The sequence below is a fragment of the Pyrgilauda ruficollis genome, unplaced genomic scaffold, assembly GCF_017590135.1.
Source record: "Pyrgilauda ruficollis isolate IOZ18807 unplaced genomic scaffold, ASM1759013v1 scaffold23, whole genome shotgun sequence".
NCBI classification, from domain to species: Eukaryota; Metazoa; Chordata; class Aves; order Passeriformes; family Passeridae; genus Pyrgilauda; species Pyrgilauda ruficollis.
The window spans coordinates 498,261-524,005 of NW_024522539.1; the positions used below are offsets into that span (position 1 = coordinate 498,261).

At 43.7% G+C, this 25,745-nt stretch overlaps 1 protein-coding gene across 5 annotated transcripts in view; it reads right to left on the reverse strand.

Moving 5' to 3' along the window:
• The window catches only part of PIAS1 (protein inhibitor of activated STAT 1), a 50,934-nt gene that overhangs the window by 2,658 nt on the left and 22,531 nt on the right, over positions 1-25,745 (reverse strand). For all 5 annotated transcript variants that reach the window (XM_041468839.1, XM_041468834.1, XM_041468836.1 and 2 more), the window contains exons 3-11: positions 14,579-14,663; positions 13,774-13,821; positions 12,829-12,919; positions 12,220-12,354; positions 9,085-9,190; positions 7,149-7,222; positions 3,113-3,273; positions 1,466-1,596; positions 1,052-1,229 (exon numbers count right to left, since the gene is read on the reverse strand). In XM_041468839.1, coding sequence (XP_041324773.1) covers positions 1,052-1,229; positions 1,466-1,596; positions 3,113-3,273; positions 7,149-7,222; positions 9,085-9,190; positions 12,220-12,354; positions 12,829-12,919; positions 13,774-13,821; positions 14,579-14,663 — 1,009 coding nt within the window. The remainder of the gene's footprint in view (positions 1-1,051; positions 1,230-1,465; positions 1,597-3,112; positions 3,274-7,148; positions 7,223-9,084; positions 9,191-12,219; positions 12,355-12,828; positions 12,920-13,773; positions 13,822-14,578; positions 14,664-25,745) is intronic.

A 25,745-nucleotide genomic window follows, 5' to 3' on the forward strand; every position in this document is an offset into this window, starting at 1 on the left:
CTCCCAGGCTGCTGCTTCCACGTTTCCCCGTGGAAGAAAAACATTCCCAGATCTGCAAAATCCACACTTTTGTGCCTTTTGCATCATTTTACATTCATTTTTTTCAAATACAGCTGAAATATTTTGTGTTCCACACTCAAAGCTGTGATTCCATTTGCACAAATTCACAAACAATTGAATTATTTTATTATGTTGCACACTTAAAACTGTGATTCTCCTTGCACCATTTCACAAACACAACTGAAATATTTCATGGTGCTCCACACTCAAAGCTGTAATTTCCCTTTGCACAATTTCACAAACACAACCAAAACATTTTATTGTGTTCCACACTCAAAGCTGTGATTCCCTTTGCACCATTTCACAAACACAACTGAAATATTTCACTGTGTTCCACACTTAAATCTTTGATTCCCTGTGCACCACTTCAAAAACACAACAGAAATATTTGTGTTGCACACTCAAAGCTGTGATTCCCCTTTGCACCATTTCACAAGCAACTGAATTATTTCACTGTGTTCCACATTTAAATCTTTGATTCCCTTTGTACCAATTCACAAACACAACTGAAATATTTCATGATGTTCCACACTTGAAGTTTGATTTCCCTTTGTACCAAATCACAAACACAACTGAAATATTTCATTGTGTTCCACACTTGAAGTTTGATTTCCCTTTGCACCATGTCACAAACACAACTGAAATATTTCATGATGTTCCACACTTGAAGTTTGATTTCCCTCTGCACCATGTCACAAACACAACTGAAATATTTCATGGTGCTCCACACTCAAAGCTGTGATTTCCCTTTGTATCAATTCACAAACACAACTGAAATATTTCATTATGTTTCACACTCAAAGCTGTGATTTCCCTTTGTACCAAATCACAAACACAACTGAAATATTTCATTTCACTCAAAGCTGTGATTCCAACCTCGGGCCTCGTGCTGGGAGCAAACCCAGAGCTACCAAAGGAGGCTCCAACCCAACCCCAGCAGTTTCCAGAGCTGCTTCACTCTGGACTCCCTGAGTGGCCCTGCAGTGCTCACCCCTTGCTGTTCATGGGTGATGCTGGGGATATGGAGGGACAGCTCCTCTTGGCCGAGGGCTCCTCCTCCTCCTCGTCTGAGGAGCTGTCGATGGTCAGGTCGATCACTTCCACCTTCTTGTTTTTGTTGGATTGTTGGTGAGAGGACACCTGGTGCTCCATGGAGGAGCTGATGCATCCTGCACAGAATGGACAATCAGCTACAACCACAGCTCGTTAAAAAGCTCAACATTTAAAAACAAAATAATCACAGAATGGTGGTAACTTTAAACACCATCAGCCCCAGACAGGTGTGACCCAATTAACTGAACAGAAATGATCAAAGCTATAAAAATATGTTTACAAATGAGCGTTTTGGGAGGTGAAGGAACACAGGGGATCCCAGAGTGCCCTTCCCAGCCCAGCCATGGCTCACCATCCACTCCGTTGTAGGATGCTGTCACCTCCTGCACTTCCTTCTTGGACCTCATGGGAGCCCAGGACCCATCCTCCTTGAACTGGATTTCATCACAATCTGTACAGAACTTCAGGATCTCCATGAACAACCTGTCCATAAAAATATTTCATATCAGTCCTAAAAAAGTGCCTTTTTTTTCCTTTATTAGTCAGTGTAAATCTGAATTTGTGGTGAAGATTTTACTGTTCTGCTCTTCTCTCAGCTGCCTCCTTGATAAAAAGGAATCACTAACAAAATTCAAATATTACCTAAAATAAAAATCTGCAAAAATGAAGATTTTTATTTAAAAGCACTGAGAGTGGAATCCTGCAGAGCTTGTGACACAGAACTCTCCATTTCCCAAAACAAAGGAATTCTATGAACCAGAGTTGATAAAAAAGTCCTGACAAAACTTAACTGAGGAAACCTCTCTTAAATCTGAGAATTCAAGGCCTTGTGAAACTTTCTACAGAATGCTGAGCATGGGAACCTCAATTTGCAGCCTCTTCTCCCACAGGCATCTCCTAAAATTTTAGGATCCTGGCAGCACATCACTGCCAGTGGGAATTCCAGCTTCTGACCAGGGCCATTCATGTGGTTCTGCAGGGAAGAGCTTGACTTTAATTAGAGCTTGGCTTTAATTAGCTCCCTCTTTCCCAGATTGGAGCGTTTTCCACAAAAAACTTTCCCTTTGGGATGCTCCAGTTAGATCAGACCCAACATCTGCACCTGGCAGCACCAGGGGAAATAAGGGAAACGTGGGGTTTGCATTATTCCTGGTTTTTGGCTTTGCTGGTTTAGGCAGAAACCTCAAGGAGGAGCCCCCCAGCTCTTTGATCCAAGGCACATTTTCCCCTGGAAATCTGGGGCTGCAGGGGTCCAGAACAGCCTGAGTGTCTCTTGCAAGGCTCTAAAGGGACCCTGAGTTACCTCACCCTTCCCTGGCAAAATAAAACACACCTTCCTTAAAAGACTCATCGTTGATGAGGTGGTTTTTCAGCATTTTGGTGTTTCTTGGGGCTTTTCAGCTTTGCTTTTGGGGTTTTTGTGTGTGTGTTTCATCAATTTTTGGGCTTTGTTTTATATTGAGAGTATTCTCAGAAACCTCTACTTATTCTCTCTATATAAAAAAAAAGAAAAATTTCTCTCTTAAAGAAATTAAAATGCAAACCCAGAAATCCACACTTGGCCCAGCCCGAGGTGAGATTTATTTATTTTTTTGGTGTTTTGCAAGCAGGCAGAGCCAGGGAATCAATCTGTGTGTCACTTTCTATAGATAGCAACTCCCCGAGTGTGAAATTGTACAGGAATTGTGCAGGCACTCAGAGGGGTGGCAGCATTGATCTGCTCTGTCTGTTATCAGCCCTGCCAGATTTGTACAGCTGCTCCATTAAAAGGAAATACAACGTGTGCTGTTGGCACCTAGGAAAGCTCAGGAATTCACTGAGAACTGCTCTCATTGTTATCAAGTTGAGTTTGAAGGAGCAGAATTCTTGAGAAGGAGCTGCTCAGGAATTCCTGACCAGCAGCAGAAAAATTCAACACGGGGAGCTCCAAACAGGAGGGAAATCCTCTTAGTCTGAGGCAGGAACATCCCACCTGGGCTCTGATTTCAGCTGTACTCACCCATCGATGATGAGATGCTCGTAAGGAGCCTTCTTGTCACACACGGGGCACACCCAGGTGGGTTTTTTCTCATTCATTTGGATGTAGAGAGTGGCATCAAAGCACTGCAGGTGGGAGCAGGTCAGGGCCCTGCAGGGGATGGTCAGGCGCATCTTGCCAAGCTGCAAGAGAAAAAAAACAGGATTTTATTACCTTGGTGTTAAATTAACCACCTGGGCTTTCCTGCCTGAAAAGAGACATGAGTTGAGTTTTATTCCAGAAAGGACTCTCAGGAGTCTGAGTTTTGTCACATGCACTGTTCCCTCCTTCCTGTATGTCTGAAATGGCATAAAAGAGAATAAAAATCATGTTTTGAGTTGTATTTGGTCCAGGAACCTGAAGAATACATCCTCCATATATACACCGAGTACCTGTAAATAGCAGTGTCCTGGATGGACCAAAAATAGAATTATTATATATTATTCCATGTATTACATAGACCAAAACCAGAATTATCCTTCATTATCATGAAAGTATCATTACAGTGAAAGGAAAGCAGATAGCAAAAGGAATTCCACTTTAATCTGAAGTAAAAAAAATCTCCTCACAAAACTCCAGCAATTGCTCAAAAAACCCCAAATGTTCTTGCTTGCTATACTATTGTAACTTTTCTACTTTCAAATTTTGCAGCTGTAGTTAGTTCTTTTTTCTCTGCTTTTTCTGTTTCTAAGGCTTGTTTTTACAGCTTTCTGGAGATCTTACCTTTACTATTTCCTACATTTCCTCCTCTTGGTACAACAAAAAAGAAACTCTTTGAACTTTGTTGTTTATTGAGTACTTTGTGTTAGATGGCTCTGCTATAATATGTATTTTTGTTTATTTGAATCACTTCTCTTGTTTCAAGCACTGCTGCAGCTCAGGAGGGGCCTGGACCGACCACACCAAAGGTGAGAGCAGCAAGGTGTGAACGGGATTTTCACCACATGAAAACCCAACAGAACAGTCATTTATGGAGTGATGCCTTGGGAAGGCTGAGCAGGAGCAGAGGCTGGGCAGAGTTACAGAATAAAACAGGGATTTATTCAAGGATCTCCTCCATGGATCCACCTTGAGCAGCACAAGATGAACCCAAATGGTCCCAAAATGCACGATGGTCACGGGCTCTGTCACTGGGATCAGCTCTGCTCCATGTGCACATTGCAGTTCATTGCCCAATTCCAGCTGCAGCCCCTGCAGTCCCATCCTTGTTTTCCTCTCTTCATTCCACGCTGTTTGTGCTCTTGGGCTGAGATTTGGATCATTTGTCCTTGGTGCCCAGCTGGAGCAGGAATTGTTTTGTCTCCCTGCTCTGTGCAGAGCTCACCATCCCCAATGTGAAGCCCAGACCCACCCACTAAAGCAGCTCAGAACCTGAAAAATATAAAACCTAAACCTGAGGCATCAGGAGGAGAAGTGTTCACACTGAGGAGTTGGCTAAAACATCCCCAAGGCTGCACCTGAGCAACTCTGGCTGCTCCCAGGGCTGGGAGTGGAATTTCTGGGAGCCTGGCTCAATCCAGCTGATGCTGAGCAGTACAAGGAGGATGCCACAGGATGGCACCAGAATATCCCAAACCCAACCCCACACCACAAACAAAGGCTCCTCTCACAGGCCACCACTTCCTCCAGCCTGATGGTGAGGGCTTGTTTTTATTCCCTCTGAACTGAAACCTCGTTTATTTTCCTTATTTCTCTCTGGCTCTCAGTCACTGTCACCCAGTCCCCAGTGATGGGAGGGGACACAGAATTCCCTGGGGACACAGAATTCCCACAGGAGATGCTCTGGTGCCAAATGTTTGGCATCTCCTCCCCTCAAACCCATGACCAAGCACATTATTCCCATCCCAAAATCACATTCCTCCCATTCCAAAAATCACGTTCTTCCCATCCCATAAAATCACATTATTCCCATCCCAAAATCACATTCCTCCCATTCCAAAAATCACATTACTCCCATCCCAAAATCAGCTCCCCCCCTGCTCTGTGTGTGTCAGGAATTCTCATCTCCCAGGGGCAGTGGCTCGTTTCATTTTTGGGCACTCCCCCAGCTCAGGAGCATCAGAAGGAAAACCTGGATGCTTCAAAAGGAAAATAAGGAAAGTCAAAGACAGGAAGCAGGAAGGACAATAAAACCCCATCTCCTGAGAGGAAAAAAGCAGATTAAAAAACCAGGAAGATTTTTCCCAAGGTTTTGGTAGAAAACCTCTGCCTGGGATGTCCCTGAGGGGGAAAAAAAAAAATAAACAAAAAACCAAACAGATTTAAAAGCCAGGAAGATTTTTTTTTTCCCAGGGTTCTGGTAGAAAACCTCTGCCTGAGATGGGATTTAACCACACTCAAGAGTTCACAGGTTGATGCTTTTCCCCCATTTTTGGCACTGAACCTTCTGGATCAGCTCTGCCACAAAAAAAAAAAAAAAAAAGAAAAAAGAAAAAAACCAACAAACCAAAGCAGGGATGCATCCCAAGTGTGGAAAAGCTGCATTCCCATCACTGGGACTGATTCCTGCCTGTTGGCAGCCAAAAAACACTGCATTAATTTCTTTTACGAGCACACAAAACATTTCTCTTTCCCTGCTAAAAACAGGAGTTCAGGATTTGTAAACAAAGCTGCAGAACCTCCAGCAGAGCCCTGGATTTGGAATTTTTCTTCAGTTAAATATTTGGTCCAACTGCAGGGCTTGGGGATTTATTTCTTTGTGTTTTCAGGGGGAAATGAACATGAATTTGAGTGTGCTCTGAAGTCCAAGCTCAGAGAATCCCCTCTGAAAAACTGGAGTTTATTCCTCCAAAATTGGAGCTTATTTTATTTTTCAAGTTATTAAATATGTTCTTAGACTCTAAAGAGATCAACTTTTAGAGGTGTAAGCTTTGCTTCATAAAAAGCACAATTAACTGTGTGGTTACTTTATATTTATATCATAAATATATATATATATAGAGATATTTAGAAACAAATATGAATAAAAATATAATAAAATTTATAATGAAATATAAATATATAATTCTATTTTATATATATGTATTAGATACATTATATTCTTGCAGATCTTTAAATGTGATATTGTCATGATCTTCAGTTTTATTCCTTTCTCCAAACCAGCATTGATTCTAACTGAGGAAGTTAAGGAATTTCTAAGGAAGATAAAATGAATCTGTGGAAAGGTACAGGGATTTCATCTACCAAACTAAATCCTGATCTGTAGAGTTAAAACCTCAGAATTGATAAGCTCAAAAACCTGTAACTTCCATGTCATATTTTGGAACACTGAAGCATTAATTAATTATTTTAAATAACTCTTGGTGCATCTGGTGGAATTGAAGACATTAATTTAATGTGTGATTAATTTTGGTAAGAATTTCAACAGTTGTGCTGCAGTAAAGGGACTCCCAATCAAGAGAGAATTCAAATATTCTGAAGGTGTCCCTGCACCTGAAACCAGTCCCAGAGATTCAAAGAAGTGCACACATGATGTTAAAATGATAAATTATTAATAATTTATCACTGGTAACATAAATCCAGGTATAAAATAGTGCATCTACTTGGTTAAAAACCAGCGAGAACACCAAGATCTCTGCCACTTGTATTTTCACTGGAATTATTTCCTCTCACTTCCTGCTGGATCCAAACATTTTGCATGAACAACTCCAGGACACTGCTTTGGTTTTAAATTCAGATTATTAAATCCAAGGGTGCATTTGCACAATTCCAGGAGGTGCAGCCTCCTTGGGCTGCTTTGAGCATCAGATTCCCCCCTTTTCTCCCTTTTCAGAGAGTTTTTATCAATCCAAGCCCAAGCTGCACTCTCAGATGATCCAGTGACACATTAAATGCATGCTTACATATATTTTGAGTGACATTTCCAAGCTAATGGAATATTCATTTTCCCAGGGGCATTTCAGAAGCTTTTCAGCACAGAGATAACTTCAGCTGTACCCTGTCCCCACGAAGTTTTACCAGGTAAACACGAGGTAATTTCCATCAGAATCACTTTTGAGGGAATAAAAAATCAACTTACTGGACAAAGAAGAGACACTCTTAGGCTGGTTGTTGCTATTTCACTGTCTGGATCAGCAGTTAGTTTCTCTTTAACTGGTATTTGAAAGAAGAAAAGGTTTATTTTAGGTAAATTCAAACATGAATTGCATGAGAAAGAAATAAAATAAATCTGAAAAGGTGTGGTAAACTTTGAATTCAAGACCCCTAAAACTTGTTTCTCCAGAGATAGCTTAACTCCTTTGCATGCAACTTTATATCTGACCATTATTTAATATTTAATATCACATTAATTTCACTTCCAACTCCAAGCTAAACTTGTTAACAACTCTCACATGGACAGGCACCACTACAAACCCCCAAAATCCTCATCAAGTGACTTCAAACTGAAAAGCAAATTGAGCTACAGGCAGTACCCTGGCAAAATCTGAGATTTAAATAACTGCAGTGAAATACTGAAGTCTTTAATTTCTGGAATTTTTCATCCTCTATTTTTATTTACAAGGCCTGTTTCATGAGCACTCATTGGTAAAATGAACAAGTCAGACTCATTTTATTCTTGCTTAAGAACTGGACCTACACCTTCATCCTCACCTTGCAGAGCAGCAGCTACCTGGAAGGAACTCTGTAGATATTTGTGCATATTGTGCATTAAGCCATAGATTTGTGTGCATTTTTTATGCATTTTGTGAATAAATCATCAAACTGCATTAAGACAAATTAATGCCCAGCATTATTATGTAGCGCTGCACTCATTTCTTCCCCTCTGGAGAAGGTACAACACCTGATGTGAGCATTAATTATAGACTAATTTTAAATGGATCAGGTGCTGGCATTTCCTCCCCTCTCTGAAAACCAAACCCGCAGCAGTTTTTGCTGTTTTTATGCCACAAACTTCCTCCAATTTGTTGTCAGAGGAAACAGAAAGGCAGCAAATTCACTCTGTGGTGAGGAGGGGCTCTGTGCTGGGCACTTTCCCCGGGCTCACCCCAAAATTTGGGGACAGAAATGCCCAGGCCCAGGGGGAGGCTTCGGCCCTGAGGTGCTGAGTGCCCATTTCACTGTAAAACGCTGTAAAACTCGTGCCATTCTGCATCATTTTTAGTGCTGTACTAATTTCTTCCCTTCTGCAGAAGGTACAACCCCTGATGTGAGCATTAATTAAAGAGTAACACCACTATCAGGTGTTGGGATTTCCTCCCCTCCCTGAAAACCAAACCCACAGCAGTTTTTGCTGGTTTTATGCCATAGATTTCCACTCATTTGTTGTCAGAGGAAACAGAAAGGCAGCAAATTCACTCTGTGGTGAGGAGGGGCTCTGTGCTGGGCACTTTCCCCGGGCTCACCCCAAAATTTGGGGACAGAAAATGCCGGTGGAGCTGCTCCTGCCCAGGCCAGGCCCAGGGTGAGGCCTTCAGCCCACTTCACTGTAAAACACACTTGTGCCATTCTGCACTATTTTTTACTGCTGCACTGATTTCTTCCCCTCTGTAGAAGGTACAACCCCTGATGTGAGCATTAATTAAAGAGTAATTTTACATGGATCAGGTGCTGGGATTTTCCCCTCTCCCTGAAAACCAAACCCGCAGCAGTTTTCGCTGTTTTTATACCACAAACTTCCACCAATTTCTTCTCCTGAGGTTTTTACTGAATGCCCACTTGACTGCAGAGCACAGTTGTGCCATTCTGCACAAACAAAGCCAGGATGGCTGAGCTGAAAGAGATTCTCTTGCATTTTTCCCCTCACAGTGTCAACAGGGTTCCTGGACCGGCTCCTAGCGCAAACAAAGGCTCTGAGTCTTTGAATTGGAGCTGAACACAAAGAACACCACTATCACATTCCCAAAGCCCAGAGGGCTGTAGGAAGTCCAAAGCTTGGTTAGCACAGTCCTAATTCCAAATCTCCCCTCACAAAAGTGATTTTTTTTATCCTTTTACAAAAGGAAATGGACGCATACTCAGTGCTCTGGAGTGATCCGGGTTCCGGATTCCCTTGGCCCGCAACCGCTGCAGGAGCACCGTGGAGGAGAGCTGCTTCACCAGGTACACTGCCATGGAATAGTTCTGGAAAACATCACAGAATATCACAGAAAACCCAAAAACAGCTGAGAAAATACCAAAAACATCGGGGAAAACCCCAAAAACATCAGGGAAACCCCCAAAACATCAGGGAAAATCCCTGTCTGCAGCACGTAACAGTTTGCTACGGGATTGCAGGGCACTGCTGAGAAGAGCTGCTTCTGAAAAACCCCAAAAACATCAGAGAAAACCCCAAAACATCCGGGAAAATCCCTGTCTGCAGCACGTAACAGTTTGCTATGGGATTGCAGGGCACCATGGAGGAGAGCTGCTTCAATTTTATACTGATAATATTCAGTACTACACTTGTGCCAGTACACTGAATTTTACATGGATAATGTTCAGCATCACAGTTGTGTCAGTATATTTAATTTTATATGAATAATGTCCAGCACTACACTGGTGTCAGTATATTTAATTTTATATTGATAATATTCAGCACTCCACTGGTGTCAGTACAATGAATTTTATATGGATAATATTCAGCACTACACTGGTGTCAGTATATTTAATTTTATATTGATAATATTCAGCACTGCACTGGTGTCAGTGGTTTAATTTTATATGGATAATGTTCAGTACTGCACTTGTGTCAGTATATTTAATTTTACATGGATAATGTTCAACACTGCACTGGTGTCAGTGCATTTAAGGAAAGCTGTCAGGTCAAATATTATCAGATTTTTTACATTTTTTTTTTTTTAATAAAAGCCTATTTTGTTTTCAAAACAGGAAAATGAGCAGCGATGCCTCTTCCCAAGATGCATCACCTGCAGTATCTGGAAGCACTGGCCATCTTTTTCTTCTCCTCCTGCCCTCAATTGTCTCTGAAATGTGAATTTCATCACCACAGCAGCTCAGAGGCAGAACCCAACTCTGTCAAGTCCCACAAGTCAAGTGAACCTTCCCTCATGGAATGAACTCTTCCTGCCACGGAGCCCAAATTCCTGGGATTTCTGAAGCTCTCATTTTTCTTATAATCTCAAAAAAAAATCAGGTTATGTCTTTCTAAAAATGTGACTCAGCAGCAACACCTCTCAGCCTCCAGAATGGAAAGGACCAAATCCATGTTCTCACATTAGGGTGCATCAATTATTTTCTGATTTGAACATTGGCTAAACCTGGAGCTGCATTCATACAATTTAAATTGAAAAAGAAAAGGCTTCCCTCAGCAACTGCCACACGTTTCCACTTGAAAAAAATCCATGTAATTGTGACAGCCCCCGTCCTTTATTTAGGATCTGAAGGCAGGATCTCAGTGATATATCTCACCACAAAATCACACCAAGTGGAGCAGCATCAGAAACACCACATTTTAAATATTTTATTCTCACAATGAATGCTTCTCACATCGTTAAAAACCACTACTGCCTTAACTTGTTTGTTTAATGCCTCAATTAGGAGAGGAGTTAGAAAAATGCTAATTAACGTTGTGAAATTATTTACCGACAGCTTGAATCTACAAAGGCAGGAACTTGCCCAAGGCATCTTGTACAGAAGGCTCTTGAAACAGATTGTGTAAAAATCACAGCGAGGACTCCAGCAAAGGTAGGGAGCACAGTTGGGACCAGAACTGACTCTTGAGGGAAGGGGGAGAGGGGAACTCAGATTTTGTGCTACACAGGCACAGCCAAATATAAAATAATTCTTCACATTTCACTGTCAAAGTCTCAAAGAGTCAAATTAGGAAAGGCTGTGTCTTAAAGAATCTATTTAGGAAGGACTGTGTTAAAGAATCAATTTAGGAAGGGGTGTGTCTTAAAGAATCTATTTAGGAAGGATTGTTTTTTACAGAATTCCAGGATGGTTTGGGTTGAAGGGACCTTAAATCCCATCCCATTCCACCCCTGCCATGGGCAGGGACACCTTCCCCTGTCCCAGGCTGCTCCAGCCCTGTCCTACAATTCTGGATCTAATGCTTATTTATGCCAGAAGTTCCCCAAAATGTTCTTTATAACTGATTAATCTGTGAAACCTGAGAACCAGCCAGTTCCCAAGGGACTGACTCAAACTTGGGGCACTTCTTGTCCCTAAATCCTGAATTGTGAATCCCTCAGAGCAGCATCTGGGACTCACCCACTTGCACTTCACCCATTTGGAACTGCTTCTTTCTGATACCTGCAGCTCTCATTAGATAAAAGAGGATTTTTTTGGCCCAGAATCACTCAGCCATCCTTTATGCCATCATCTGAATGGAGATTGTTTTCTGCTCCACAAGAAATCCACCACGAAATCCCACCCTGGTGTTTCAGAGCTGCCCATTGTCCCTGACTGGAGTGTAAGCATTTTTCCACGCTGGGCTTTGCACGCTGACAAATTCTTGGCCAAAGTTTCACCTCAGGACAATTCTGGGCACTTCTGAAAACAGGATGGGAGCAGTGGCAGCAGCACACGGTGCCTCTGGAATGCCCACCCAGCAGCTTTGGTGCCAGCTCAGTAATTCATGGCTGATTTATTGAAGTCACTTTTTGCAGCATGTTCCAGATTTCATTAGCCCGGTGGAACATCAGCGATTTTCTGACACCGGATGTAACCTTCTCCCCACAGACACAAAAAAATTATAAAACCAAGAGGTTTTAAATGTGAAGGATAAGGAGAACAGCTGGGAGAAATGTAAAAAAGGTCAATGGAATCAGTGTTTTGTGTCCACACTCACAGCTCTAAAGGGCCACTCTGGGCTCAATGGCACTCGCTCCTTGCAAGTCCAAGCCAAGCTTTGTCAAGTCCCTGCAGTCAGGAAGAGCTTCAAAGTCTGAAGTTTGGCCAAATCAACAAACAAAAGGCTTAGAGGATGCTTTGATCTCTTCATCTGGCCCTCCCTGAGTCACAAAGATGAGGAGGGAGAGATCCCACCCCGAAGGTGAGGGAGGGATCTGAGGGAGCACATCCCGCCCGGCCGGCAGCGCCGAATTCCAGCTGAACAAGAACATCCGTGGCCACCCCAGCAAGGATTTTTTTTTTTTCCTGCCAGGATTACCTCTAAAGCAGACAGAAGAGACCCCAGAGGCACTCACCCTGCCAATCTCTGCAGTCCAGGACACGACGATGGTGTTGGGGACCGTGGTGGACAGGCGGACGAGTGAGGTAATGTTGATTGGTCGGCTGGGGCGCTTTGGTTCAACACCGTTTTTGGTTGGTGGCAGGTAGCCCTGAAAACCAAAATTTCAGCTCTCAGAAAAAAGAATCCCACAGTGCTTTTGTGTCCTGTCCCTCCCAATACACCTGGACCAGGCTCTGTGTTTAGTTGAAAGAGAGAGGGATCAGACAATAAAATATTGAGCATTTTAGAAGCCTCTTCTCCTGATGGAAATCCAAAATCCGAACCCTGCCCACAGAATCAAAGGGAACTTTGCCACCTCACCTGTCTCAGCAAAGCTAAACAAAAACCTCCAAACTTTGGACCAGAGTTTCTAAAATTCAATCCTTCTTTTCTCTGCTCATGTTAGCGTTACTATATATGTCATCTTGAACTTCTGGATCTACTGGCTAAAACAAATTACTTGATCTTTTCTGTTCATTCCAATTCTCCAGAATGTGAAAAAAAAAAGATTGGGATAAATTTTCAGGCAGAAAATTCCTAATAATGCATCCCAAAATGAATATTAAAAGCAGATTTTACTTACTGGAAGGCTGCATGGTTTCCCATTGACTTTCACACACAGATTGGGTGGGAAGTGATCTTCTTGTGGACAACTGGTTTCTGATAAACAAAACCTAAAAGCAAAGAGCTGCCATCATCTTTCACTTTTACAGTGATTTAAAGACCATCTCTTCCTAGAAAGAATTGTTTTTCCATGAGCTCTGAAATCATGACAGATCTTGCTAAACACAGCCCTCCACTGATGTCACTGAGCAGGAAAACCCCCCAAAATCACAGTGCTTCGAGCAGCCTGGAGGTTCCTCCTCGGATTCCTTGAATTCCTCAGCCTGACTCATCCCACCCCCAATTTCTTCTCTGCCTCTTCTCCAGCCTGACCCTCTCCACACAACACCAAGGTGTTACAAATGACATTTCCCCGGTCCCAGCTGCACTTCCAGGCAGTTTCTGCTGTTGAATTTATTTCTTTCCAGTTCAAAGAGGTGTTTTTGCTGCTGGATCCCAGCAGGACACACCTTTCCTGCTGCCAGCAGGACAGTGAGCATTCCAAGGAGCAGCAGAACCTCTCAGCTGCCCTGGGCTCCTTCCAGGGACCTGCCCATGGACAATCCAAGAGGGGTTTGTTCATTCTCTCCTCATCCTTGGTCCATCCCACCCCACCTGGCTGAGACAGAGGATTTAATCCATTTATATTTTATTAGAAACCCCAAAATTCACCAGGCTGGTGATTCCCAAAGTGCCTAAAGAAGCAGATCTTGGAATACCCATGCTAAGAAAAACAACCCTCCCTGCTTATGGATTTTCCAGCCCCAGGACATGGAATGACCAAGGTGGAGCTACAGGAAGGATTCACTGACAAAAAAAAATCAACCAGGATGAGGAAAACCAGCTCTTTTCCATCCAGGAATTCCCAACCTGGGAAGGACCTGGCTGATCAATCCTAAAAACCAACAGGCAACAAAATCCCTACCTTAGCTGGACCTGTACTGTGAAGTCACATTTGGTCCCAGAAATATCCCTGGAAACAAGAGAAAATGGATTAAAATATCCTGCTGTTCACAAGATTCCTCAGGAGTTTGCTAGAAGTTTCCAATTTATGGAAAACATTTCGTTTTTACACAAAAAATGGAAAATTCACACTTTCAGGTAAGTATAATGTACACCAGACTTTGCTGCTCCTGCTCAAACCACCCCTCTCAAGAGGGGTTAAAAGGAAGAGTTTTTATTTTTTGAGGTAAAGAAATAAATTTGTGTTTGAGCTCTATTTTTGCGGGGGTTTTTGTTCGAGGTTTTTTTTATTTTTTTGGTTTTTTTGTTGGTTTTTTGGGTGGTTTTTGTTTGTTTGTTTGTTGGGATTTTTTGCTGGCTTTTGGGGGTTGTTTGTTTTGGTTTTTGTTTGTTGCTTTTTCTTTTGGGGGGGTTATGTGTTTTATGGGTTGTTTTTGTGGGGGTTTTTGTGGGGATTTTTGGTTTTTCGTGTATTAGAAAAAAAATTCTGATGGGCCACCATAAAGTCACAACTTTATAACGAATTAACAGAGAAACTGGTGGCAAGGAAGAGCTGCAGGAAGCAGAATTCAGGATTTGCAGGGAGCTTAACAGCAGAGAAACCCACCCCAACCTCAGTGGAGGGGCTGAATCCTCTCCTCCCCACACAACAACACTAACAAACTCCCCAGAGGAGTTCTCCCCTGCCGTTCCCAAGCAGGGCTGTGGAAAGCTGGGTGGATTTGGGGTGGATTCTTGGGATTTCAGGGCTGCTGGAGCCCACTCACATGGAGCTGCTGATCTGCTGCACTTGCTGCGGCGTCAGCGCGAAGGCAAAGCAGGTTTCCCGAAACCTCTGGCTGTTATCTGAGGCTGCAAGAGAGCAGAGAGCATCAAAAAGCAGCCAGGACAATCAGGAAATCATTAAATCAAGTCAGAACACACGTTTTTTAAAACTTCAGCAGCATCAGACACATCTGGCTCCGAAGAGCTTTTGAGGAAGTTGCCATTGGAAGCCTCCTGTAAATAAAAATACAATGAACAAACTTTATGTGCCTATAAAGTGTACATTAAAATAGGGCTGGAGATAACAGCAGAGCTGAGGCAAATCAAGGCTTTTTATCGCTGTAATTTCATGTCAGATGTGCTCTGACATGAAATAAAAATACATCTGAGGATTTCTCATCAATCACTTTTTTTATTTCCCTCCACGCACCAGATCAGGCTCGGCCTGTCAAAGTTCACGGAGGGGCAGCACACAACACGTGGGACATCTCACATTTCACTCTGAGCCTTTCTGGACTTCAAGGCACCAAATATATCCAGAATAAGCCAAGAACTCGTGAGATCTGCAGCCATAAAATCTGATTTTAAAGCCTTTCTAGCCTGTGCCACAGCGCTCCAGAACCAAACAGTGCTCAAGAGTAAAATGCTCCTGCTGGAAACTAATGTTAAAAATCCCTAAAATAGTGGTTTGAGCTAAAACACAGCCTTTCACAGGGCCACTGCAGCAATGAAAAAGGTTTTTTAAAGAATAAATTGAAAGAAAGCATCATCTCCCCAGAGAATGATTGCACACACTCACCAGCACACACTGAATGAAAAGCTGCTTGGAAGTTGCACTTCAATCTCATTATTCTTCATAATTTTGTACATTCTGAATAAATATCTGAATAAATTTGTAAGTTCTGAATAAATGTTATATAATATAAATATTCTGAATAAATCAACACAATTATTTGTGCACTAAACACTGAATAAATTTCCCATTTTTTGGTTTACTATAATGCATTCTTGACTCATCCCTGAGTGACAGCTGAGTGAATATTTCAGGGTGAGAACTGAGATTTTGTTCCAAGCAGCGTGTGGTGGGTTGGAACCAACAATAGCAAAGACACTGAGTGTAAATATTACAGTAGGAACCTCCCAAAATTCCATTTTTTATCTTTCCTGCATCACACTGCTCCAAAATCCTTCATTTATCCCATTGCTTGCTGTTGTGCACGAGCAGGAACGGGGACATGAAGCTGCTGTTTGGGATCTTTGAGAAAGAATTAAGTTTTATAAATAACTCAGATTTTGAAATGCATACGTTTCCTCCTCACTAGCACAATGTCTGCAGGAAACAGACACAATGTATACAATTAACAATGAAAATCTGCTCTCACATTTGCTCTTCCATAGAATTTGACACCTATTTTTAGCTATAAATGGCAAGATCACAATTACAAACTCTAATTAACAAAAGCTGAATTAGCCAAGCTCATGCACTGCAGAGAAATGAGGGAATTCCAGTTGTTATTTCCTGCTTTTCCATGGGTTTTTCTGCTGGGTTGGTTCTTCTCCCAGGGATTATTTGCTTTAGCCTGGAAATTGTCAACTTTGGCTTTATTAGAAAAGTTCTGGAAGGTTTTTGGGAACCTTTGGTGTGAACTCCAGCACTTCACTAATTAAAAACTGCTGCCTATTTAACTAATGCCACCTTCATTTAAAGCTCAATTATCCAGAGAAGCCAACCAGCAGCTACCAAAATTCCTTGGATTTCCCAAGTTTTCCCTTTCCCATCTTTTTTGCAGCAGCTCCAGTTTAGGGAATCCAGCAGGGAAATGGGCAAACAGGAAGAACTGGAATTGTGTGCAGCAGGAAAACTGTGACAAAGTTTGGACCAAAGGTTCTGAAATTCAATCATTTTTCCTCTGCTCATGTTGATAAGAGATTTATTTTTACTAAACAGTGATATGAAAAGTGGGGTTTGAACTTCCATATTCATAGAATCACTGAGTTATTAAGGTAGGAAAAGACCTTGAAGTTCACCAGGTTCAACTCCCGACTGAACAGCACCTTGTCAATGAAACCAAAATTGGATTTTTGAGCCCTTCCAGGGATGGTGATTCCACACTTCCCTGGGGAAGCTGTTTCAATACTTAACCACTCTCCCAGGAAATAAATACTTCCTAACATCCAGCTGTATATTGGTCAAATTAAAACATTCATACATTTATTTGGGAGAAAACGAGGAAGGACATCCCTGAGAGCTGCCACGGGAGCTTTCCCTACTCCAGCTCTCCTCAGGAGCCGTGCCAGGACAGAAAACAGCCTCTGCCTGAACCAAAACCCAAATTCAAAAAGGCCTCTGACGTTTCCTCTCGAGATTTGGGTTTTTTTGTGTTTTCAGTGTCTTTTGTACAAATACTGCTGCAGCCTCGAAGGGGAGACTTGGAAAGGGACTGACAGGACAGGGGGATGGGTTTAAATGGCCAGGAAGTGGGGTTAGATGGGATTTGGGAAAGAATTCCTCCCTGGGACCGTGGGGAGAGGCTGGGGTGGAATTCCCAGAGAAACTCTGAGGGGCTGGGATGGAATTCCCAGAGAAGCTCCCTGGAATGTCCAAGTGAAGGCTTGGAACACCCTGGGGTAGTGGAAGGTGTGGAGATGGGATGGGATCCATAGGATGGGTTGGGATCCATGAGATGGAGATGGGATGGGATCCATGGCATGGGATCCATGGGATGGGATGGGATCCATGGCATGGGATCCATGGGATGGAGATGGGATGGGATGGAATGGAGCTAGGATCCATGGCATGGGATCCATGGGATGGAGATGGGATCCATGGCATGGGATCCATGGGATGGGACGGGATCCATGGGATGGGACGGGATCCATGGGATCAATGGGATAGGATGGGATGGAATGGGACCCATGGGATGGGATGGGATGGGATCCATAGGTTGGGGATGGGATTTCAGCTCCCTCCCAATCCAAACCCTCCTGGAATTGTGTGCTCCCTGACTGTGTCCCACTGCCTGTGAGCAAGCCCTGCTCCCTGCTGGATGCCTGATCCCAGGGCTGCAGCATTCCCTGGAGAGCAGCTCTGCCTCCCCTGCTCCCCAGCCCTGCTCTGTGTGCAGCCCTCGCTGTGACTGCCAGATTGCAGAGAGGGAAGGGGAAAAAAAACCTGCTAATTAGGCAAAGATGCTCCAAAAAGCAATCAAAATATTTCCAAACTCCTGACAGACGGAGCAGAGCAGGCACAGGCAGGCAGGGAGCTCCCCCAAACTACAGCTGAGTTATGGGCAGGCTCCTCAGCTACTCCCAGGATACAACTCTGCCCCTTGCATGTGCAGCTGCACCTAAAGAAGAGACAAAATCTGATTTTTCTTGGTGGTTTTCTCTAATCTTCTCCCTTATCATCTTTTCATGCCCACATCTAGTCCTTCCAGATCTGCTTACCCTACAAATGATGCGTGAAGATCCCACCAAACCACATTAAACACTGAGCAGCTTTTCCCCTAAAAACCAAACTTCTGTGTTTATCTCTGGCTCCAACTCCTCTATTCCCAAAGATCTGAGATTCTCTAAGGCAGGAGCATTGGGAATTTGGAATTGCAGGGTGCAGAAAAGCTGACAGATTTCTGTTAATTCATCTGCTGTATCTGCTGTGTTTAAAACACCAAACAGATCCTGGCAAATCAAGCACATAATTTACTTTTACAAGTTCTGGAGGATGATTAAAACTAGGAAAATACAGTTTTAGACCAAAAAAAAGTAAAAAAAAAAAAAATTCTGATGGCTACAAACACAACTGTGCCCTGCAAACAATGATTATTATTTAACAAAAGAAAGGTAAAAATAGATCTGCAATTGAAAACCAAGAGGATGGAAATAGAATTTATAATCCAATAAAGCTGGAATCAAGCCATGACAACAGAGTTAATATGGACATTCTTCAGAAAGATGCCAGGAATGTTTCTGGGGGGTTGGGTTCGTTGTTTCTTTTCCAGAACTATGATTTATTAAATATTAAAACATTTTCTTTTGCACTGTGAATGCAACAGTTTGGAAAAGTCAAAATGCCTAAAACGTTACAGAATTTCTTCTCCCAAACTTTTCTTTTCCTAATTTCACCACCATTTCCTGAATTATTCCAGGCTTACCTCACTCCAGGAATGATCCAGGATTGGTACAGATTAACTGAGGGACAAAGTTATGCCCTGCTGGTTGTGGATTTCCTTAAAATACTTCACTGAGGTAAAAAGTTCTCAAATTTTGAGGGAAAACTCTTTTAATAGATGGTATTCAGAGGGTCAAACCAATTAAAATTGTATAGGAACAAATAGTAATAAATAATAAATTATAAACTATAAACTATATATAAAAAATATATACACTGTATATGTGTGTCTATATATATATATAAAAATATATATGTATATCCACAGATCACCTATTTCATAAATAAAAATTATACAGAAAAGCCATTTTCTACTAATTCTGCTCTTTATTTTGGAAAACCCCTCCGGCACCAGTGTGAAAAAAAGAACCCAGCTTGAGTGGCTGCATTTTCTACAGCTCTAAAAATATTCTGTTCCACCTCACCAGTACCCAGGACTAAAAATAGCCACACAATCTTTCTGCAGTAAAATACCTCTTGCTGTCTTGAGAAAAAGCCACTCTCTGAATTTCCACTCAGGCACAGACACCTTCAAATCTTTCAGGAATTTTCTGGGATCACGGAGCTGAGGTGGTGATGCTTCCTAAACCCCAAGAAACTGAGGTTCATCTTCCCACCAGCATCATCAATTATTAAATACCGAAGGGAATGTATTAAAGAAAGGCTTGCACTAAAATTAAATTTGCACTTTACAGAAGAATTATCTAAGATATCATTAAATGGGTGCATTCCCAACGATTCCCAGTAATTGTGTTTATTTGCAAAGGGAAAAAGAGAATCAAGGAAGAGGATGAGGAGCAGAGGAAATTTTTGCTGCATGCTGTAAGAAAAACAAGAGATGCCTAATTGGTTATTCACTAACTAATGGCCTGGATTTGCTAAATTGGTCCAAATCTTAACCAGAAATGTGGAATTTCCTGGGACTTCTTGAGGAGGGGAGCTCTGCTCCCTGTGCCCAGGGGCAGGAGGGAAGCTGGCTCTGGGGTTTGGATGGGAATCAGGACAAGGATTTTCCCCCAAGGGTGGGGGGAACTGGGCCAGCTCCACAGGGAACGGGCACAGTCCCAAGAATCCAGGAATATTTGGGCAATGCTCTCAGGGATGCACAGGGTGGGATTTTGGGGTGTCAGGACTGGAGAATCCTTCCCAGCTCGGGACATTCCCCAGTTGTTGTTCTCCCTCCCCAGACAGGTGAGGTGCCTCATTCTGCTTTTCCTTTGACCACAGAAGGCATCGTTATCAATTTATCTTCAATCCTCCATCAAACATCACTGCTCAAAATTTCACCTCCACCTCCCAACCAGACCAGAACTGCTCAGATGAGGGCACAGCAAACATGTGAGCTTTGAAAATGTGAGAATTCAGAGAGGTTTAAGTGCAAAGCCTGCTGCAGGGCAGGAAATCCAGGAGACCCCTGGGATGCCCCTGGCAGGGCTCCCTGCCCCAGCTGCCCCCGGAGCAGCAGCCAAGGCTGTGGAGAAGCAAAATCCAAGGGGGTTTGGGGGAGGAAAATGCTGAGAGGATCCACCTTGATGGGGGAGCTCATCTTGATGCCTTCTGCAGGCTGACCTAGAGCAGAGGGTGGAGAAAGTTCCAGAATAAAGCTTTAAAGCCACCCCAAATTCTGGAGTTCCCCAGCAACCCAGTGTTTATTTCCACATCAGCACTTCCTGCCTCTCAGCCACAAGCTCTGAGCCCCCAGCTCTGTGATATTCTGGAAGCAGCAGCACTGCCAGCCCACACCCACCATTCCTGCATTTCCTGCTGCATTACATGCAGCTGGGGTGAGCAGGATGGGGCTGGGAGCAGCCAGATCCTCTCCCTGGGAAAGCCTCTCAGGCATCACTAAATCCATCCCAGCCCATGCCAAAGCAGGGATCTGCACCCCAAAATCCAACAGCTGACACCCCCCAGCCATGCCCTACACAGGCTGTGGGATTCAGGAGATCTGAGCTCCAGAGCCAAGAGAAATCCCAAATTCCCACTGCTTTTTGTCCCACTTTGGCCATTCTGCTTCATTCCAGTTATCACAATGGATGCTGCACCCTTGACCTTTCCAAGCACTTCAAAACCACTTGAGGGGAAGCATTTCAGTAAACACCCAAATCCTTCTTGCCTTGAGGAGCCCTTCTGGCACCCCACAGGTCACAAACACCCTGAGGCAAGGGAAGTGCCAGGGCCACGTTCTCCACCTTGGAACAGGTGGAAAACTGAACCCTGGCTCTGGTCAGCTGCTGCATTCTTCCCTTCAAATCAATTTTAGATTCTGTTCAACTCACAGTTAATCCTCAGGAGGAACAGGCAGAGCCACCCTGGGGGTGGGAAAGGAAGGGAATAAAGAGATGTGAAGGAGCTTATTTGAAATTGTGCCTAAAGATATACATGAAAATAGCCTGGAAATACTCCAAGGGCTACAATTAATCCATAAATATTATGGATTTTATAACTCTTTCTGATATGTTGTATAAACAGCATACAGAAGAGATCAGCTGGAAATTATGTGCAATTGGACAGACATTTATGTGTGATTATTCAGTCATTAAACCACTCATGGGGTGGAGCATTCCTGAAGACCTGCAGGAAGATCAGGGGACGCTTCCATGCCAACATTCCATGGCCAAACTCTCCACTCTCCCAGCCACCCCTGTGGATGGATCCCAGCTCTGCCCTCCTGTATCCCTGCATCTCACCTGACCCATCATTTTTCCAGAGGGAAGGAACATCACAGGATTCTCCTAACTCAAATTCAGCCCCTTGATTCCTTCAGACACCTGAATTATGTCCCACAGCTCCAATGCTGCTTTCAGGCTTCGATATTTTAACTTTTATTGCTAAAAGCACCAAGTCAGCCACTTCAAAGGAGCAGCACACAGGCAGCACTGTCACATCTCTGATGGATCCTGACTCTGGAGAAGTTTTCCTCTCAACAAAATAAGTTTTCTGCTCAGGCAGAGGATGGGATTGCTGGGCCAAGGAGATGGGTTTTGTCCCTTGTTTGGCCTAACTCAGCATATTTTATATTCCCTGGGCTTCTCTGGAAGCCAAGTGGCTTCCCAGCTCCATTCCAGCAGTGTCTGGAAACATCCATGTCCTGTCAGGGCTGGAACCTTGGGATACCCATGTCCTGGAATCCTGGGACATCCATGTCCTGTCAGGGCTGGAACCTTGGGACATCCATGTCCTGGAATCCTGGGACATCCATGTCCTGTCAGGGTCTGGAATCTTTGTCAAGGCCTGGAATCTTGGGATATCCATGGCCTGAAATCTTGGGACATCTGGGTTCTGGAATCTTGGGACATCCATGTCCTGTCAGGGCCTGGAATCTCAGCACCTCCATGTCCCGGAACCTCAGGACATCAGCTCCACTCTAGAGAAGACTGAGCAATCAGCTGAAGAAAACCTGAATAAATCCTTTTTTTAGGAGTTAGCCAGTTGCTTAAAGCTCCCTCAAAAGACACTCTGGACTGTGGAAAGCTCAGCCTGAGGCCCAGCACATGGAAATCCAAGTAAAGAACCCCAAATGCGCTGTAATTCCAGCTCAGCCCCAGCACAGAGCCAATATTTCACCCCGCTCTTGCACAATTAAAAGCTGCAGGGCCGGAAGTCAGAGAACTCAAAGCTGAGTTGAGAATTTAGTGTTTTGTTGAACTTCCTCCCACAAAGTACATTTCAAAAAAAAAAATAAACACAGCAGACAGTAAAAGCGTGACTTTCATATAAACCATAATAGCAATTGCACAGAGCACGAGATCAGCTCGCTGATAGAGAAAAAGGAGAAATTCCTGCCAAACAAAACTTTCATGGGTTCCAGCCCAGCTTTCTCGTGCACTCAATTGTTTAATTGTTTAATGGCTGTACCTTGAACTACAGGCACCCTCAAGATTTTAGGCAGCTCAGCTGCAAGATCTGGCTCCAGGTCTGAGGCACCAGGAGCGCTCACAGCCACAGGAAAATCCATGGAAGTGCAAGGCAGGAGCACAAATGCAGGGTGGGAATCAACCCCTGAGGGGGAAATTCATCTGCTTACAGAAATCCTGGGAGCAGAGCACAGAAATGAAGGAACTGACCTGAGCCCTCCATCAAGAGTGCCTCACTGGAAGCTCTGATGGAGCTGGAATTCTGCTGCCTCTGAGGGATAATGACTGATCTGTGCCTCTTCCTTGCAGGAGGCTGCAGGTAAAAATTCTCATTTCTCTGGCTCAGATCCAACTTTCAGTGCTGTGTTTGTATCACTGAGAGCTGAAGCACAGCAAATAAACTGCAGGAGGATGATCCTTGTGCCATTTGGATTGATTTTAAAAAAGGAGGAGAGCTCACAGCCTCTTTAATCCTTTCAATTGGGAAAAAAAAAAATAAAACAGCTTCATTTCCCTTACAGGTAAGTAAAGACCCCTAAGCCAGTTAAAATGTTTTTTGGAACAACTACACAGCTCCAGCAATTAGGAATGACATTTGCTGTAACAAGAGGCATTTTTAAGATGCTGTTTAACTATCTCATGTCCCTTCCACAATAATCTGGCAAATTCTGGGCCTTGCTGCTCACAGTAAACACATTTCAGCACACAAAAGAGATCTTATCTGTGCGTTAGGAGTTACTTTTAGAAAATGTGCTTAAAAAACAACCAATTAGCAATGTCTGTGCTCTGGGGGCTGGAAATGGGGGAATTAAGAGAGAGCTGCAGCTTCACTTGACAAACAACCTCAATTCTCCTCTTTAGATCCTATTAGGAAAACAACAGAGAAGCACAGAAATGAGGCAAACATTCCGTCAAAGCCAGAGTGGACAGCTTTTCCTCCAAACATGAAAAAAAAAAACCTTGTAAAAAAATGAAAAATCCCTGAAAATGGTGGTTAACCAGGGGCAGAGAGCTGCAGGCACACATTTGCAGAACGAGGAGCTTTCCTGGCTGGCTGGGACACAAACCCATCCCATCCCCATGCTTCCTGCACTTGGCAGGGAGGGTGACTAATAAATGTGGATCAAATTCAACAGCTCCACTGCAAAGGAACAAATGGCTCTTTGTCTCACCCCAGCAGTGTCCAAGGAGCACTGGACGTGGCACTCAGGGCCTGGGCTGGGGACAAGGTGATGATCAAAGGCTGGACTCTGATCTTGGAGGGCTTTTCCAGCCTCAGGGATTCTGGGATTCAGCCCAGAATCCCAGGTTGCTGGTGAGAAGGGCAGGGATGGAGAAGAAATCCGTGCATTCCACGAAGCCAGCCCAGCACATCCCTCTGAATCCCAGGCTGGAACTGCAGTGAAATTGAAGAATTTCTATTTCCTCCTTTTGTTCCTGCCGGTACAAATAAAAGCTAGCAGATTTCATTTCCTTATCTGTTCCTCACATTGGCCGTGTGCTACCCACCCACACGAAATATTTGGGTACAGAATGCTTGCTGGAGTGCCCTGCTGGGCAACTCCCTGCCCTGAGGCTGGCTCAAATTATTGCTTCTTCAACCAACCATGCTTCTCAAAGGGGCAGAAAACTGGAGCAAACCTCCCCAGCTGTGGACTTGGGAACAACCAGGGGCAATCCCAGCACCCAAGGATGTGCTTTGCCCAGTTTTATATCATTTCAGCAGGGTGTGAAGTATGAATAACACAAATTCTCTCCCTCACACACATTTTCTTTCCCTTCTGTTTCAAGCAAGCAGAGAATTATTCCAAACCCCACGTCGGGTCATCAGTTCATCCTTGTGGGGGAGGGAACCAGAGTAAATTCAAAAGTCCTTTATCCCTATCCCATGAGTAATCTGATGGGAAAAAGCAAGCAGGAGATGCTGAAACACTGGCTAAATTCCAAGTTCTGAGTGGCTGCAGTAATATCTGCCAGTGGAAAACAAACCAGGGAACCCACACATGGGACACTTGAGGAAACCCACACTGCTGGCAGCACACAGAAGGATGCCCAGACCATCTGGGGCAAACGTTCTACAAATGATTTCAGATTTTGTAGTCAAAGCATCAGTAAATGCAGAAATGGAGAAAATGAATGTGAGTCTGAACAGGCTGGGGAGGGGCTGGGATGAATTCCCAGAGGAGCTGTGGCTGCCCTGGATCCCTGGAGTGTCCAAGGCCACGGATATGGGAAGGTGTGGGGATGGGCTTTAAGGGCTTTTCCAACCCAAACCATTCCAGAATTTTATGATGGATACTGAAGCTCTCCCCCCAAACTCTCAACTCAAAGGCTTTTTAATAGGATTGCTTCAGACAAACAGAATTCCCACACAAAACAAGCCCCAACCATTCCTGAAGTGAACAGAAAGGGCAGGGATTGCTTCCAAAGGTATCTGCTTGGAATTCCACTTCCATTTTCTTACCCTGACATTCCACAAAGGGGAGAAATATCCCCTTGTCCCCTTGAAATATCAGCTCCTGAGGCCTGAGAGCTGGCAGGGAGTGAATGATGATCCCTGCATTTGGGGTGCTCTGTCCCTCTCAGAGCTGACAGCAAAGGGCTCTTCCCACATCCAGGAATAAACAAATAAATGCACACCATCACTCCTGCACTGGAATGTCTTGTGCAAATTACAGCCTTATTCCGAAGTATTTCTGATGTAAAAGTGATGAGCCACATACTGAGCACCTCGTTAGCTCCCAGCACCAGCACTGCCTGGAATGGTTATTCAGCAATTAGGGCTTAGATTAAAGCTAAACAGATACAGGGCACCTCTGCAAAGAACACCTGAACCAGAAGATTAGATTACCAAAATCTCGCTGCTTTTCCCTCAATTACAGCAACTAAAGCAAAAAAAAAAAAAAAATGCAAAATACTGTGCCAGATCCTTCAGCAATGCACAGACAACCTCAGCACTCACACATCAGGCCTCCCACATCCCCCAGCCCTCCAGACTGTCACTGGAAAGTACCTGCTCAGCTTTGTTTACAAGGGATTTCTTCTGCAAAGGACTTTTTTTTTCGCACTCACCCACCCTCTCTCCCCAGATCTCCTCTCACCAATCTGCTCCTCCTACCAGCAGGGAATCTTTCCTGGGCTTTC